Genomic DNA, 17,440 nt, shown 5'->3' with positions numbered 1-17,440 from the left:
ATTACTCTGCTGTTTGGTATTTGTGCTGTTTTATATATCAGATGAAAAAACAAACTCATCTATATCTTGGATGCCCTGAGAGCGAATACATTTTCAGCTAATTAATTTTTAGATGAACTATTCACTTAACTGTACTCATTGTCTGTGCTTGTATTAATGAAAGTACACTTAAAACCACAAACAGCACTTAATCAAGCAATTTATTTAATCAATCAATTAGAGACTCTCAACAGGACATGATTAGCCGTTGTACAATTTCACATTTATATAATGAGAGAGAGAGAAAATGGTGAAAAGCAAACAAAACAGTGCCCAAATAGTATGTCATCCATAAGTGTTCAATGACTTGTGTAACTAAGTCAGTAGTGGAATCCTGTCTGTAGTGAAAAGCCTTTTGTCTGTTGGAGTGAGGGTCATGTACCTCTCAAACAACTTGAATCAATGAAACAAACGGCCCAGCCAAGAACACTCAACAGCACGGTCAAATGGAACGCGATAGTCAAAAGTGATTGGACGACATCTTCTAATCAGGACAGTTGCCTGACATGACCACAATGTGGCTGTCAACCAAAGAGCCAAATTGTCTGCTTCCAACAAGTGCCAGGAAATTCTTGGCACGTTATTCACCAACATCAGCCAAGATAAGGGGCCATGGGTGAGAGATGTGCCCTCTACAGTGTACAAAGTCTGACAGAGAATTGAACCTTATTCACAAACCATCAAAGACCAAAGAGCTAATTCTGAACCTGCTTAATAAAGATGGAGAGGACACCTCAGACTGGACAACTTCATATTTGCATATTTATAAAGATGTGAAAAGAAAGTTAGATCTTCATTTTACCAGCACTTTCAGTTCAGATCTAGTTTCATTAATGACTTACCCCCATGTCGTTCCAAACCCATAAAACTTTGTTCGTCTACGGTACTGAATTTAAGATATTTTGGATGAAAACCGAGAGGCTTGTGACTGTCCCATAGACTGCCAAATAAGTTACACTTTCAAATTCCAGAAAAATATGAAAAGCATCATCAGAATAGTCCATCTGCATAATAATGTTTGTAAGCGAAGAAAACAAAAATAAAAACTTTATTCAACAATTCCTTTGTCAACAGTCTCCTCTGTGTCTCTCCATATCACACAAACTGCCAACGCTCTTCTGTGTCAACCGACACAGAAAATGTAATAAAAAAAAAATACTTCTTTTTAATAACTTTAAATAAATCATTTTAGATTATAAATTTACACCCACAGAAACACACAAATAAAGGGAAAGATAGAAACTTATTCCAGCAACCTTTTAACACTCTCAAAAATGTTCTTTTAATTAAAAATCATGTTTAAAGTTCTTATGTTTTAAAACATTTTAAAATAGTCTTAGGGGACAGAAAAGGTCCCCTAATGCAATCATTCACCACTTTCTTCTTCTTTTTGCTTCTTTTTATTGAAGCAAAATGAAGTTCTTTTATTTTTATTTAATTAAATCTTTATTTTGTAAATAACCAATTAACCTGCTCATATCTTTCAAATAGAGAAAAGGAAGCTAGATATCTTAAACCAGCTAAAAATAGCGGTCATGTTGAATTGTCTACCGCCTGGTTGTCCTCCTCACATCAGTCCACTGACAATAAACAGTAAGGTTAACACCCTCTTCACCGTCCAGCAATCACAAGCATCTTAAATTAAGTAAACCTCATTGTTTGACTGGGTTTCCAAAGTGTTTCCAAAGTTGAGCTTGACATTTTCACAAAGAGCGTGTTCCTGACTCACCGGCTTCCACCTTCCCTTCGGCCACACTCAGGTTTTTTATTGCTCACAGTCTTTTCCCGCTATGTGTGCATGAGAAAGATGATATGAATATAACCATTCCTGATGGTAACATGAACATAAAAAAAAAAAAAATCTAAAATAATGAAAATTTAAAAACTCATAAAATGTACAATACTGTAGGTATTGTAGGTACTGATTTTATCCAACCTATATGTTATGGCATTTTATTCAAACTTTATAGGTCATTGCAATCATGGCTAGAATTGAGTCACCATTCTGACAAACGTTTTAGTCAGTCTCACTGTTCCCCTGTTTGCCCTCATTCTGAGCATTCTTGCCTTTGTGCCCATGTTCTCTCAACCTCATCACATTCCGCCACCTCTGCCAACAGAACGGCACTGTTTGATGATGTAAGCACTTAATCTGTCGGTTGAATGACAGTGGACCGAGGACATCCAGGGTGAGGAGCCTGAGGTTCCCATCAGTGCCACGGATTAAAAGAAAAACACGAAAGCGCAACAATCAACTAGAAAGAGCCACACAAACTAGAACGGAATAAGATTTGATTGGGAACTTGATTCGGTCAAACTTTAAACTACAGTTTAAAACAGTTTAACTACATTGGAAACAGTTGAATTTGAAATAAAGTTTTGTTTTTCAACATTTTTATTCAAAATTGTTCTAAAGGTTAATTCAATTTCATATGTTGTCAAACTATATGTTTCATGCCACTGAAAGTTCTTTGCTAAGATTAGAATATTCAAATGAGAGTACTTATTTTAGTGTAGTTTTAAGCAAGTAACTATAAAACGTATAGTTTATAAATCCTACCATAGACGTAGGACTTTGATGAAATGCTGAATGTTGGTGACAAACAAAACCTTAATCTTCATTATTCCTGAAAGCATTTATCCGTTGGTGTGGACTCTTAACATAGTTATGTTTTTATTAGCCACTTTATCAGCGGCACCCATTCCATTGGTGAGAAAACGATGTAGTGCTTAAAAATTTCTCCAAATATTTTAAAAAGAAGAAACAAATTCATATACATATTGGAGGCAAATTCTTTTGCAGTAAGATTGAAAGTGAAAGAGAAAAAAAAAAAGATTTACAATCTAACAAAACTGTACACTGACAGTTTTCTTGTCTTTAACTGAACTAAAACTACATTTAACAATTTTGTTTAGTACTATTTTATTTATTGTTTAGTTGTATTACCATTTCCTATATTAGTAGAATTTACCACAAAAACAACCAATATCTGGAGTTCAGCACATGACAGAAGCCACATTAGAGCCACATAAAGTTGGAAACTGATTAAAATAGCGAGTGTATCCTCAAGTGGCCCGGTCCCAAGAGTGGCTCAGCAGATGCAGTGCTGATGTGGAAGTCAAGACAGAGGCCATCATGGGGCCGTTTCTGAGAGGGGCCCCCAGAGGGGCCGAGCTCCCCTGCTTCTCAGTAGGAGCTAATGAATATGAACAGACAGAGGGCATATTGACCAGTGTCTGTCTTGGCCTGTTTACCACAAAACTAATAGGACTCAGCTTTAAGGAAGAGAAACCCAAGGGAACCCATCTCCCTCCTGAGAGCGATTCGAGTACAACATGTAGAAACTGACAACTGAGGATGAGACGAGAAAAAGAGGACTAAAGGTGGAAAGGAAAAGAAAAACAATTAAGCTCTTTTCCATTTCCTAAATATCACAAGCTACAAAAGCCACACTACAAAGGAAGTGAAAGCACAGACAAAATCAGGCAACAATTAGCCAACCGAGACCAATCAATGAAACAACAAATTAAAGGTCTTGTAAAAACATCGCCTGCGGCAAAACGGGTGTCTGTTAACAGTGCATTTCATTATAGACTTTTTGGTCAATTTAAAGGGATAGTTCACCTAACAATTGTAATTGTGTCATTTATTCACTCTCATGTTCTTCCTAACTGGTATGACTTATTTCTTTATGTGGAAATTAAAAGATGTTTGGAAAAATGTTTGAAACAACTACTCTTTATTCATACAGTGAACATGGATGGGGACCATTGATTGTCAAGCTCTAAAAAAGGACAAAAATAAACATAAGTATGATAAGTAGTTATTTTGACTCATACATTTAATGTCTTCTGAAGCCATATGACTGAAATTGAAGTCACCGTTCACTCAAAACCTTGCTTGACTGTCACCATCCACTTTAATTATATTGAAATGACACATTCTGATTAACTCCTTTTTTGTTCAAAAAAAAAAAAAAGAAAAAAAAAAATTGAGTTCATGGAGTTTGAAAGACGTGAAAGTGAGTACATGGCAGATTTTCATTTTCCAAGTACTATTCCTTTAAAGTGGACATCGGATGCAAAATTCACTTTTACATGGTGTTTGCAGATAAATGTATCTAAGCAATGTGTGGACACAACCCATCCTACAATGATAAAATTAACTCCCTTTTTTTAATTCCCAAAAAATCTAAACCGTCTCAATTTTCAAGCAGCCATACTGCACAGGCCCCGCCCACAACCACTGATGGACTGTCCCGTATTAGCATATCTCCGCCCTCAGCCAGTTGTACACTGTCTGCAATTTTCTCCGCACTTGAGCAGCTGTAGCGACAACAATGTCTTGTAAGCAATGCAGGTCTTTTGTAGTTGGATGTAAAAGTGAACATAAGAGTCTTCATTTTAATGTGCCACTGAATACACAAAAAAAAAACGGAAGAGAGGGGTGGGTTGAGCAGTAGCTCATTATCATTTAAAGAGACAAATGACAAACAAATGATAACCAACCTGTGGTGTGGACCCGTCAAACCCTTCTTTCCTGATAACCGTCTGGATGGACTTTAGGAGAGCATGGTAGGGTGATGGTAACGGACTGAAAGAACATGAGAGAAGAACAAAATACACTTATATTGAAAGCTGGATAAACAAATATGCTGAGAGGCTGAAAAGAATGCAATGAGATTGTAGATGTAAAACAGACTTTTTGAAGGAATTTACAGTGTTACAAAAGTTTTCTATTTTTAAATAAATTCTATTATTTTGAACTTTCAGTTCAACAAAGAATCTTGAGAAAGAATATATTTGTTTCCACAAAAATATTAAGTAGCGCAATCATTTTCATCACTGATAATAATAAAAAATGTTTCTTGGACAACAAATTTTCATATTAGAATGATTTCTGAAGGATCATGTGGCTTTGAAGACTGGAGGAATGATACTGGAAATTCAGCTTTGCATCACAGGAATAAATTACATTTTAAATAATATTACAATAGAAAATGGTTGTTTTAAATTGTAATATTTCACAATATTACTGTTTTACTGTATGCTTGATTAAATAAATTCATATATATATATATATATATATATATATATATATATATATATATATATATATATATATATATATATATATATATATATATATATATACACACACACACACACACACACACAGATTGGGGTCTGTACGATTAATATTTATCTTTTAAAGGGTAAAGTGTAAAACAATCACATTTAACATTTCTCTTTTTTTATGATGCATTTAATCCAAAATAAGTGTGAAATTGTGCAGCTAAAAATAATAATTTGTAAGGACTCATAATATGAAAAGTTTCAAAGTTTAATTAGAACGGTCGAAACACAAATGTGCAAACAAATTATACCCTTAAACAATTTTTATTTATTTATTTGTTTGTTTTTCTTATACAAAGATTCCGTTTTAGGAAAGTACTTACATGTGGACGATTATGACTATGGCTTCATAACAGGTCAAAAGCTGATGATATCTGTGTACACTTGAACTAAAACCACTAATTGTTGTGGCATATGCTGCCGTCATAAAGTGAGATTTGCTTTGATATCTCAAAAACCTGTTGACATCGACAGTAACCCTGGCGCAACCTCTCCACGCATGCAGACGCAATGAAATACATCACTAATTAAATGAAATGAAATTAATTAAACACTTTGCCACCTCTGTCAGCTCCGGGCGCTCCCCCTAAGGGGAGTTAACGGGACAGTACTTCTGATCCCAGTGACACAGCGCTTCTATGTTAAATCAGGGGTAAGATGTGCAACTCATAACAAGGCGGTTCAAAGCACTTGACCTGCTCTGCATTGCACATTTTTTCTTTACTTAAGTAATCTCTTTTTCTTCCCCTTAAAATCAGAGAATATTTTACAGTGTCCCCAAAAGTGCATTGGGTGGAGAAAAAAAAATTACAAAAAATAAATCATGCTACATTTATTTTACCAAAGGTTGGCACAAGCACACATTTCAAGTGTATGCTACAAAAAAAAATAAATTAAGTTTAACATTATTCAACAACAGAAAAACTACTGGTCAGTAAGTGTTTTTTTGTTTTTTTTTTTTTTACTTTTAAAAGTCTTTACTATTTTAAATAAATGCTGTTTTTTTTTACATTAAATTCTTACAAAAAATAAAATAAAATCAAGGCTTCCACAAACCACAGCAGCACAACTGTTTTCAACATTATTATTAATAAAAAAGGTTTCTTGAGCAGCAAATTAAGAAGTGACACTGAAGACTGGAGTAATGATGCTGAAAATTCCGCTTTGCATGAAATTTTTTAATATATTCAATTAGAAAACAGTTATTTAAAATTGCAATAATATTTCTGTCTTTTTAACAAATAAATGCAACTGTGGTGAGTATAAGAAACTTAAAATACAGATAATGATTAAGCAGACTCATTGCTCATTTAAAAATATATATCACACCTCAGGGGTTTTGTTAAGGCTTTCATTCTGTCACTACAGTCTTTCCCTCTCTTTCTGGCTCACAATATGTTGTAATGACCACGCTGTGCCACTCTGCATGTAGCTACGACAGCCATCAATTACTCAAAGATTGAGAACTGAATTTAAAGCATGACGAACAGCAACCTCTGGGCGTGTCACAGCCTTTCAGAGCTGCATTTATTTGGTCGAAAACAGAGTAAATTTAAGATAAAAGTTTTAATATAATTTTAAAATGTTATTTCTTATATATATATATATATATATATATATATATATATATATATATATATATATATATATATATATATATATATATATATATATTTACTGTCCCTTTTAATTAATTTAATGCATCCTTGTTGAACAAAAGTATTAATCTCTTAAATAAAATATGTTACCTAACTGATATGCTCCTTAATGGGGTAAAACACGTGTTTCCCTCTTTTGATTAAGACCTGGGGAGGTGGGGGTGGTGGCAATCAAGAGGACACGCCCCCATTGTGTCTGGGACTGCGACCGCAGCAGCCCAACAGAGCGTGATCGCTTAAGGTGCAGTCCATAGAGGATAATGGCCGATAGGTGAGCTAATTATGATGTGAGCGAAAGGGGGACCAGAGGGGCGCGTGGAGGTAGCATCCGTCTTAAACAACAGGACTCCGCTTTCACCTAGAGAGCATTTTGTGCCAATTACACCACGTAGTGAAACGGAGTGATTTAACAGTCTAGAAACAGCAAGGGGCTTTTTATTCTATGAGCTGTGAAACGCAGAAAGACAATGAGGGCTGTTTTGTATCTCAAGACATTTGGTTATCGCTTAAGCTTGCTGATTAATTGATTTCTTTGAAAGGGATAGGAAGCGGTTATCTACATCTGATTCTTCCTCAATTTGTTTTTTATCATCACAAAAATAGGCTCAATGAAAAAAAAAAAACTACTTGGGCCAAAAAAGAAAAAAAAAAGTACTTATATACATAATTCATTACAGTTTCCAGCTCAAATGTACACTAGAGACAATAAAACACCAACAACTTTTATTCCTCAACACAAATTATGATTACAGGGGTAGATTATTGATTAATAAAAAAACATAATTCCATGCAGTTCCCTGCACAATACTGTGTTTTGACCTCAAAGGGGGGTTGAAATGCTATTTCATGCATACTGAGTTTTTTACACTGTTAAAGAGTTGGATTCCCATGCTAAACATGGACAAAGTTTCAAAAATTAAGTTGTACGTTTTTTTTGTTCCCAAAATACTCCTTTCGGTTTGTCACAAGTTTCGGAAAGTTTTTTTCGAGCATGGCTCTGTGTGACGTTAGATGGAGCGGAATTTCCTTATATGGGTCCTAAGGGCACGTCTAGAGCGCGCGCTCCCGTACAGCGAGGCTGAGCACAGACATTTCACTGATCAGAGCGATTCACTGATCAGAGCGATTCACTGATCAGAGCGATTCACTGATCAGAGCGAGAGCGTCGCGAAATGTCACAAAAGAAGTGTGTTTTTGGTTGCCAGGGCAAGACAACCCTGCACAGATTACCAAAAAAAAACAGCATTAAGGGACCAGTGGATGGAGTTTATTTTTACAGAGCATCAACGGAGTTGTGCAAGTGTTTTTGTTTGTTCCCTGCATTTCGAAGATGCTTGTTTTACAAACAAGGCCCAGTTTGACGACGGATTTGCGTATAGTTTATTTCTTAAGGATGATGCAATCCCAATGAAAAAGGGTCACGATCGTGTGTTGGAACCGCAGGCGGTGAGTAAAACTGCTTCAAATATCTCTGCCTCCTTGTTAGTGCGTCCCCTCCCATGCCGGAGACCCGGGTTCGAGCCCCACTCGGAGCGAGTCGTTGCTGCTGCTGCTCTCGTTCAGTTTCAGCCTCTGGATCTTATTCTGGATCATAAATAAACGGCTGAATCTGACTGTAAGCCATGGTTTGTTTTGGATGATGGTTTTTCCCTCAAGGTAATGTCACAGCTTCCAGATGCTCTCAACGCAAAAGCTTACTCGCGCTCGTGATTCTTTAGCTCCGCCCACACGTCACGCCTCCAGCCGCTCGTGTTTTTTCGGGAAAAATCGGTGCAGACTATCGTTCTCTTATGAATATAATAAAACTAAAGACTTTTTGGAGTTATGAAGGATGCAGTACTACTCTATAGGTACTCAAGATTAACAGGATATTGAGTGAAAACGAGCATTTCACACCCCCTTCAAAAAAAACTTTCTTTTATAGTAAACTTGCTCGGTAGCTCACCTGGTACAGAACTGCAATGCCGAGCAGTCAGGTACAACTCTCACTAGTCACAACACTTAATAAAAGAGCTCAATGACTTACATGCACATTTATTTATACATTTATACAATTTTATCCAAAGTGACTTACAGTGCATTCAGACTGGGAATCGAACCCGCAACCTTTTCTGCTAAAGCAATGCTCTACCACTGACACTTAACTTAACATTTCTGGTTGGGTTTATTTTACAGGATACGTTACTGTCAAAGACAAAAGAGCATTAACCTTTTAGCACCACTCACCAGACATTTTATTACTGAACTGCTGTGATAAATACACCAACCAACAAAATTTTTTGCCCCACTCATCAAGCTGTTTATTGCCAATAACTTGACATTTCATTTCTGAACTGCCACAATATGCACAACCACCGTAACACAATTTTGCCACATTCAAATTCATATGTTTTCTAATAAAATGAAACTTTTCGTTTCCAAACTGCCAAAATACTTACGACATTCAACTAGGGCTGGGCGATGTATCTAACGATATGATCATGCACATCTAGTCAGTAAATCCGGTTCCGTGATTACTGCTAAATCACCATCACCTGCTTTTAAATGGAGCGGCATTTAATAGACAGAGCCGTAGATCACTGACAAGCTATGCAATATCGCGTTCATTATCGAAGGCAATTCATCTTGGTTAATGAACGCGATATTGCTTATAAGCTCCTGACTCCTCTAAATGCGCACCCCTCACAACCATAAAACAGGCACATTGCAAACACTTTTGAAGACTCATGCCCATTTCTCAAAGCATTGGCAAGGACCTTGAAGTACAGAGACGTTTTTACAAAAACCTTTAGAACGCTCAACACCCGACATAAAATTATATTGCAGATGTGTTCCTAAAAAATAGCAACTGCACTGCACTGAGAAAGCATTTTCGGTAACACTTTAGAATAAGGTTCCATTAGTTACTGTTAGTTAACTACTTTCGTTAACATGAACTAAGCAAGAACAATCCTTCTACAGCATTTATAAGTCTTAGTTCATGTTAATTTCAACATTTACTAATGCATTATTTAAATCAAAAGTTGTGCTTGTTAACATTAGTTAATGCACTGTGAATTACCATGAACTAACAATAACTGTATTTTCATTAACTAACATTAACGAAGATGAATAAATACAGTAATAAATGTATTATTCATTGTTTGTTCATGTTAATTAATACATTAACTAACGTTAACTAATGGAACTTTATTCTAAAGTGTTACCGCATTTTCTTCTTGGAGATATGTGACGATTCTCCTAACAGATATTCAAGTGGACAATAGTAGTTACCTTGATCCTGTGGCTACTGGCATTTCCTGTAGCTGATAAAAACTGTGGCATTTGGCTGCTTGACGTAGCTCAGGCTCCATGGTCTTGGACACGTCATAATAATGGCCAAACCTCACTGATGACGCCAAAGCGGTCTACAAATAAAAAGAAAAATATGACAAACTTTATTCTCTAGGGATGTAAAATGCACTAAATACAGAATTTAATAATGCATTTTGAATAACTACACCAAAGCAATTACTGCCCTATTTTCATTTGTAAAAATATAAATCCCTTCTCCAATCTACTTCCTGCGTGAACATGTTTAATTGTCACCACTACAAATACTTCAGTCAAATCACAATAATCAAACATAATCTTAAACAAATGACAAATCTGATGATGTATCTTGTCATTAAGTAAGGAAATGTCATCAAATCCATTGTAAGAGTAAATATGTACACATTAGGGACAGCAAAGCATGTTTTCTTAAAACTGAACTGAAAGAATAATAGCCATACCTTTACTGATGTAAGCAATATGAAGTCAGTTTTAGCTCCTATTTACACCCATAGACTATCATATCTCAATCGTAGCAATATGCGGTAGTTACAGTATGTAAAACAAAATATGAAAGAACATTTACTGCAAACTTTTTAGCAAATAAATGTATAACTTACTCACTAGCGTACAAAACTTTGAGGGGGAGAATGATTTTTAAGAATGCTCACCAAGGCAGCATTTATTTGATAAAAAAATGTAATTCAATTTATGCATTTAGCAGATGCTTTTATCCAGAGTGACTTACAGTGCGTGCATTCAGGCTATCAATTTTTACCTATCATGTGTTCCCGGGGAATCGAACCCCCAACCTTGCAAAATTGAAATAATAAAAACAGTAATGTTGTGAAATATTATTACAATTTAAAATAACAGGTTTTTACTTCAATATATTTTAAAATAGGTTTTATTCCGGTGATGCAAAACTGAATTTTCAGCATCAATCCTCCAGTCTCCAGTCACCTGATCCTTCAGGTATCATTCTAAAATGCTAATATTTGGTGTTCAAGAAACCTTTCTTCTTGTTACTAATACTTATTTCTTGGAAACAATTATACTTTTTTCCTAAGTATTTGATGAACAGTAAGTAGAGCATTTATTTGAAATCTTACACACCAACGATACATTCTTACTAAACAAAAGTATTAATACCTTTCAAATAAATCTCACTGACCAACTTTTGAACAGCTGTATAAATTGAGAATCACCTGTGAATTGATGACTGGAGTCATAGTGGAGCATTCATTACACACATTAACAATAACAAGAAAGGTTAATATGAAAGGCTCTACAACTTCCAGCTACCACTGATGGTTTAATAACTGTTAAACTGTAAGAAACCCAGGTGATTCGTTAAGCCACTGAGAACATAATCACTTTCTGAAGTGACTTACACGTGGGCAGATGTTTTCCTCCGGTTGTGAGGGGGGCTGGTTTTTGCTCCAGAGTTTCTAATGAGCAGCGAGGTGAGCCCCTAATCTTCTTCTGTTTTGGATCAGCGACTCTTATGTGTTCCAGCACCTCTTCTGGAGATTGACAGCTTGGCGCTCATCCTCGTTTAGTAGGCAGGTCGGGTCGACCCCTTTACCGTTACGGCATGGGTTTTGACCGACTGATCTTTGATCTGGCGTCTCCATTGAGAACAAGTATGAGGTGGGGGGTCAGGGGCACTGTATGTTTAGGATGCAAATCCTTTACTAGATTTACTGGTGCTTTGTGAGGGGACAGAGGTATGATAAAGGTTAAGGAGGGTAAGTATCGCCTCTGAGACAGGAATGGGGTGGGGAGAAGAGGAAGGAGGAGGAGGAAATAAGGAAACGAGACTGAAAATATCCAATGACAAGGAAGGGGGAAAGAATGGTAGAGAATGAACAAAAGTTGTCCGAAATGCAGACAGAAAGAGTGAAATCTTTGGGGACTCACTAGAGTCCCCCTTAATCTCCATAGCAATCTGGATTATGAGCTGGCAGGAGGGGTCTTTTCTCCAGACGAAAGAAAGAGGGGCGCACGGATGCCACGGCGAGGCCTGTGAAGAGATTTGGGGGTGCTGGAGGCTTCTGTTCCATTGTAAAGGGCTTAAGGTTGAATTGAAGCTCCATGTCCTCCTGTCTCCTTGGGTTTTAAGTCCACCTATAACCAGCTAAGCGTGAGTAATCCACCTAAACTGTGAATGAAAGCAGCGAAAGCCCATTCACAGCGCTGGGTGGGTAGGAACTGATATATTTATTATAGGACACTATTTATCCCAAGCCCCCTACTTAGTTTGTATAAAGTGGTTCTCAACTTCATTTGTATTCAGATAAAAGTTGTGGACAGCAGGTATAAAACAATGCTAAATGCAAATAAGAAATGCAACTAATTCACTATATAATCTTGCATAGGTACCATAGTAAAATAAAGATGCTAGTCAATTTTTAAAAGGGTAGACAAAATCCTTCCCACAGCTTTTGCTGTTGATACGTCCAATCAAACATCATGGTATTTTGGCGTTAAAGCTAGACAAATAAGACTGATGCCAGCATGGACAGGTTGTGTGACATGCGCACAAAACTATGCAAAGCAAAAGACGCTAGATTACTTCAAATCCAAATCAGTGTTTGTCTATTAGTTTTAGTTTATTTACTTTTGGTACGAAAATGAGAAATGCTGCCTTGGCAGCTATCTGAAATAATTCAGTTTGAGTTTTCTAATATTGTAATTGTCAATTTAAAACATACATTTATGCCATCAAATACATTTTTGTGAATATATGGGCTTCATTTCTTAATCGTATACTGAATAAAATGATCAATTTCCCTACAGATGGTCTTTTACCTGAACTTTGGGTTGGTTCTGGTAGCGCCAGGCGATTTTCATTGTGTCTGGATTTTCAGGGTCACTTGGCTGAGATTGACCCTCACTGATTTTCATGCCGGCAACGTCATCCACAATTGGAGAAGGGAGTTCCTATTTTAAAAAATATGAAAAGACAGAACATTAAATAGCTCATTTGAATGCTACTACTATTGCTAATAATAATAATAATAATAATAATAATAATAATAATAACAACAACAACAACAACAACAAGAACAGTCATTTTAAAATATAATTTAAAGACTAAAATTAATGCAAAAGTTACAGAATGATGTCTTTGTATTACATTATAACTTTTTTGAACCCTTAGAAATGGATTTGTAAATTGTTTATACTAGTTGATAAATTCAATCTAAATATGAAAAGACTTTCTACCTGATCTAACTAAAATATTTAGATAAGAATTTAAATTGCAACAGTTTTTATCACATATTTAGAACTATGCTTACTAAAGCAATAAGCCCCATGAAGCAGTGGTTTACAGTGAATTTATAACAGCTAAGGGGTGTTAAGGCGCAATGCAAAGCTTTTATAAAATGGTTATTCCATACACGTAGTTAAGGTTTCACGGAATAAAAAAAAGAGCAAATAAAGTGTAATGATATAAATCAGTTATAAAACAGTATTCTTCCACCAAACAATATAGTTCCAACAAAGTGGTTGCTGAGCAGCACACAGAATTAAACAAAGGTGTTTGTTTGTAGTGTAATTTACAACAGCTTATAACGCGGCTCAACCAATCAGAATCAAGAACCGGAACTCTCCTTTTTATAAAAGATATTTTACAAGTGTGTTTTTCTTTTGTGTGTATTTTTATACTGTATTTAGGTAGACTAAAGCCAGTTTCTTGGCCAAAGTTCACTGAAATTAAATGTCAAGTAACCCATTTAACAAGGCCAAAAATATGAATAAACACATCAAAATGGTGCTAGGCTAGCACTTTAAATGCTATTGTTTAACAACAGGGTTGATGCGGACATTAATGCCAAAATGAAGGTGGGAACTGTGTCCCTTAGGGGAATATTCATACAGACCATGCAATAACAAAAAACAGAAACTGTTTCACAAACTGTCTGAAGGGCAACAACAGCCCCTCATTAAGCTTGTGTTGACTGGGGGCCAATCAGGGGCTGGCGAGAGAGGAACTCCTGTCCACTGTCATTAAGGTGAGACTCGTTAATGCTCAAAACACAAAAACATTCATGCATCAGTCTATAAAAGCTTAGATGGGGATGGAGATGAGAGAGAAAACACTGGCTAAGCTCGTAATTAAATATTAGTGTACTGCTTAAAGCACACTAGACATTGAGTACTACCTAGAGCTGTACCTTTTTTAATGCAGTACAAGAAACAGTATGCATTTTAAACAGTTGCATTCTGCATTGCTGTCTTACAGTCTTACTCTGTGAATGATGAAAAAAAATGTCTGATCAAATAATGACGCAAACAAGATGTAAATTATGTCAAAATGAAATACAAATACATTTAAAAATAAATTAAATTGTGCTTGCTTCGGCAGCACATATACTAAAAATAAATTAAATTAAATATAGTATTACAACAACAACAACTATTAATAAAAAATACAAGCATAATGAAGAAAAGATTCAAATGTAAAAAAGAATAGAAATAATATGTTTGACCAAATAATGAAGCAAGCAAGAAGATGCAAATTATGTCAAAATGAAATACAATGAAATAATAAAATAAAAATGTCCGCTCAAATAAAGAAGCAAGAGAGGATGCAAACAATGAGAGAGAGAAAAAAAATCATATAAATTAAATGTCATACTGTGAAATAAGTAAAAAAAAAAAAAAAAAAAAAAAAAAAAAAAAAAAATTATATATATATATATATATATATATATATATATATATATACACACACACACATACACACACACACACACCACATATTAATTCTGGCTACTTTTGGTTACTGGTAATTTAAATGCAAAGTCGATTTATGAACACAATAGGGCAGATTTGGAATGTGCAAAGAATGCCCTATGCATTAAGAAATTCATACTTCCACTGAAACTGCATACTATACAAACTACTTTGACTAGTATGGTAAGCCAATAACAAAAAGACACAACACAGTTTCAAAGTTACCTTAGACCTAAAGAAGATACAGAAATCAGACTATGGCGCAATCATAATAATACATACAGACATTGTGTCATGCTCGGTCACACTGTTCCCGGTCAATGGCAAAAACAATATTTTACTGATAAAGACACACAGATTTCCCAGGTTTATTGTTTTGAGGGCCACATAGTTATAAAAAGAAAATATGTTATGGCAAATAATGGATTTGGTACTTAAGAGTGCACAGAAGCAAAAACTTGACCGAAGTGTCAAACAGGTAGAGTGTGAACACTTGATTCGATTTTGGTCATACCTGCATGATATCATCAGGGTGATCTCGGGCGGATGCCAGGAAGAGTTCATGTCCACACACAACTCCCTCTGCCAGGAAGTACTTGAGCAGCATGCGGGAGTAGCTGTCATAGCGGTCCTCCTCTGTGAAGAGAAATCACCATCAATGTCACATATATCAACCCAAACTAGACCAAAACATAGAGTGGTGAGCCTTTTGAGGCACCTTGTGACAAAAGAATGGTCACTATCACATCAGATACTGTAAATATGGCAAAACAGAGAACAAATACAAGGCCAACCTCAGATGATGAAATAAGAAAACAAATATTTATTTTTAATTCCAATCATGCACTTGTTTCCTCGATACAAGCAGCCCCCTGTCTCAGAGCGGTGGTCAGCCGGTAACAGAGTAGAGAAAAATGCTTATTTTCATATTCAGATCTCATCTCATCTCATGTGCTTCCAGCAATTTACATTCAAAGGTGTTGCATACCAATTCAAGTGTTACTGTTAGCCAGTGAGGAGTGCGCTTGCATGCCCTACAAAGCTCGGCACATTTAGGAGGATCAAACACTCCTCTTGATTGAGCAGTGCATGTACCGGGCAGTTTGAATTGTGGAGTGGATATGCTGTCCAGGGAGGGCATTATACAAAGAGAATGGAGACTACATTCTCAAACAGTGACGATGATATGGAGCCGCTTTGGGGAAATGGAAAGTGACCTCTTTACTTCAGAGGAGAATGCCCACTGGCCATTATTCTTCTCACTAAAGATCATCCTCTTGGAAGGGCACACACTGTAGGGCCACTATGCATTCCCTCCAGTCAAAATAGTGCTGCACCATTTGACACCCCAAGTTGGAGATGTGGGATCATCTGCATGTATGGCAAGTCAGTGTGGAGTGAACCAGCTGATTATTTCACAGAAAGTGCTGCACACGATAAGGGAGGCTAGAGCCCCTTTGACAAGGCACCTGTCTGGCCCACCTTTCGAAACCAGATCAACTCTAGCAAATTGAAAGAGCTCTCATTTAAGACAGCGCTCTTGCTCGCTTTAGCGTGTCAGAAGTGAGTGGGTGGCTATGCACCTGAAGTGCTCTCAACGCCATTCAGAGCCCAGGTTATGATGCAAGTGTTAAGGTGTTATAACAAGATTTGGTACCTGACCTAAGGGCAGGGAAAACACAATTCAGGGTTTTATACGTTCCCCAATTGCAATGTTGAGAGAGCAAATTGATAAGGGAACATCTCCAGATACTCAATGTAAGTGCGGTTCCCTGAGAGGAGGGAACGAGACATTACGTAAACTGCTGTGTGGAAAAGTTCCTCAGAGCCTCAACGACTCCCGCTCAGTTGAAAGATTCTGAAGAAAATTGTCGCCTAACATCACCTAACGTTATATCCCCTCATGTCTCGTTTCCTATTCTCAGGGAACCATGGTTATGTTGAGTAACTGGAGACATTACACAAACAAAACTAATTTCAATATGCTGCTCAAGAAATATTTTTTATCATTGTCAATATTGAAAACAGCTTAATACTTTTTGACAAATGTAAGTCTTAAAATAATTTACTGTTAATTTTGATCAATATAATGCATCTTTGTTGAATAAAACTACTAATTTACTTAAAAATAAATTGTACTGACCCTGCAGTTTTTAGCAATATTTTGTATATTTTGTCTTTTATTTTATTTTATTTTATTATTATTATTCAAATAAAATTTTAAAGGAACTGAACCAATTGGTTTAGTGCTGATATAATTACCAAAAAATCTGACTTCTTGTAATAGAGTTGAGAGGCCAGCTCAGAAACACTAACAGTTTGCTTTTTTCCCCTCTCCAGCACAAAAACACACACAAACTGACAGTTAAACCCATACAGGTCTAAAGCCACTGTGTGACCTCTGAAGGATTCCTCCAACAGCAGGAGAGAATGAGGGATTTCCTGTCTCCCGTCCCAATTCTGGCTACAAACCTGGATGCCTCTCATATCCCATCACCAATGAAAGAAAAAACAATTCCTCAGCTCTTCAATTTGTCATTGGAAGAACT

General features: G+C 36.2%; 1 protein-coding gene across 2 annotated transcripts in view; it reads right to left on the bottom strand.

The window, feature by feature from the left end:
- Positions 1-17,440, bottom strand: part of LOC113052019 (elongator complex protein 4) — a 55,668-nt gene that overhangs the window by 32,386 nt on the left and 5,842 nt on the right. For both annotated transcript variants that reach the window (XM_026216261.1, XM_026216263.1), the window contains exons 3-6: positions 15,406-15,527; positions 12,960-13,091; positions 10,107-10,240; positions 4,549-4,633 (exon numbers count right to left, since the gene is read on the bottom strand). In XM_026216261.1, the coding sequence (XP_026072046.1) occupies positions 4,549-4,633; positions 10,107-10,240; positions 12,960-13,091; positions 15,406-15,527 (473 nt within the window). The remainder of the gene's footprint in view (positions 1-4,548; positions 4,634-10,106; positions 10,241-12,959; positions 13,092-15,405; positions 15,528-17,440) is intronic.

This window comes from Carassius auratus, chromosome 32 (assembly GCF_003368295.1).
Source record: "Carassius auratus strain Wakin chromosome 32, ASM336829v1, whole genome shotgun sequence".
NCBI lineage: Eukaryota > Metazoa > Chordata > Actinopteri > Cypriniformes > Cyprinidae > Carassius > Carassius auratus.
This window is presented reverse-complemented; position numbering and strand designations above follow the sequence as displayed.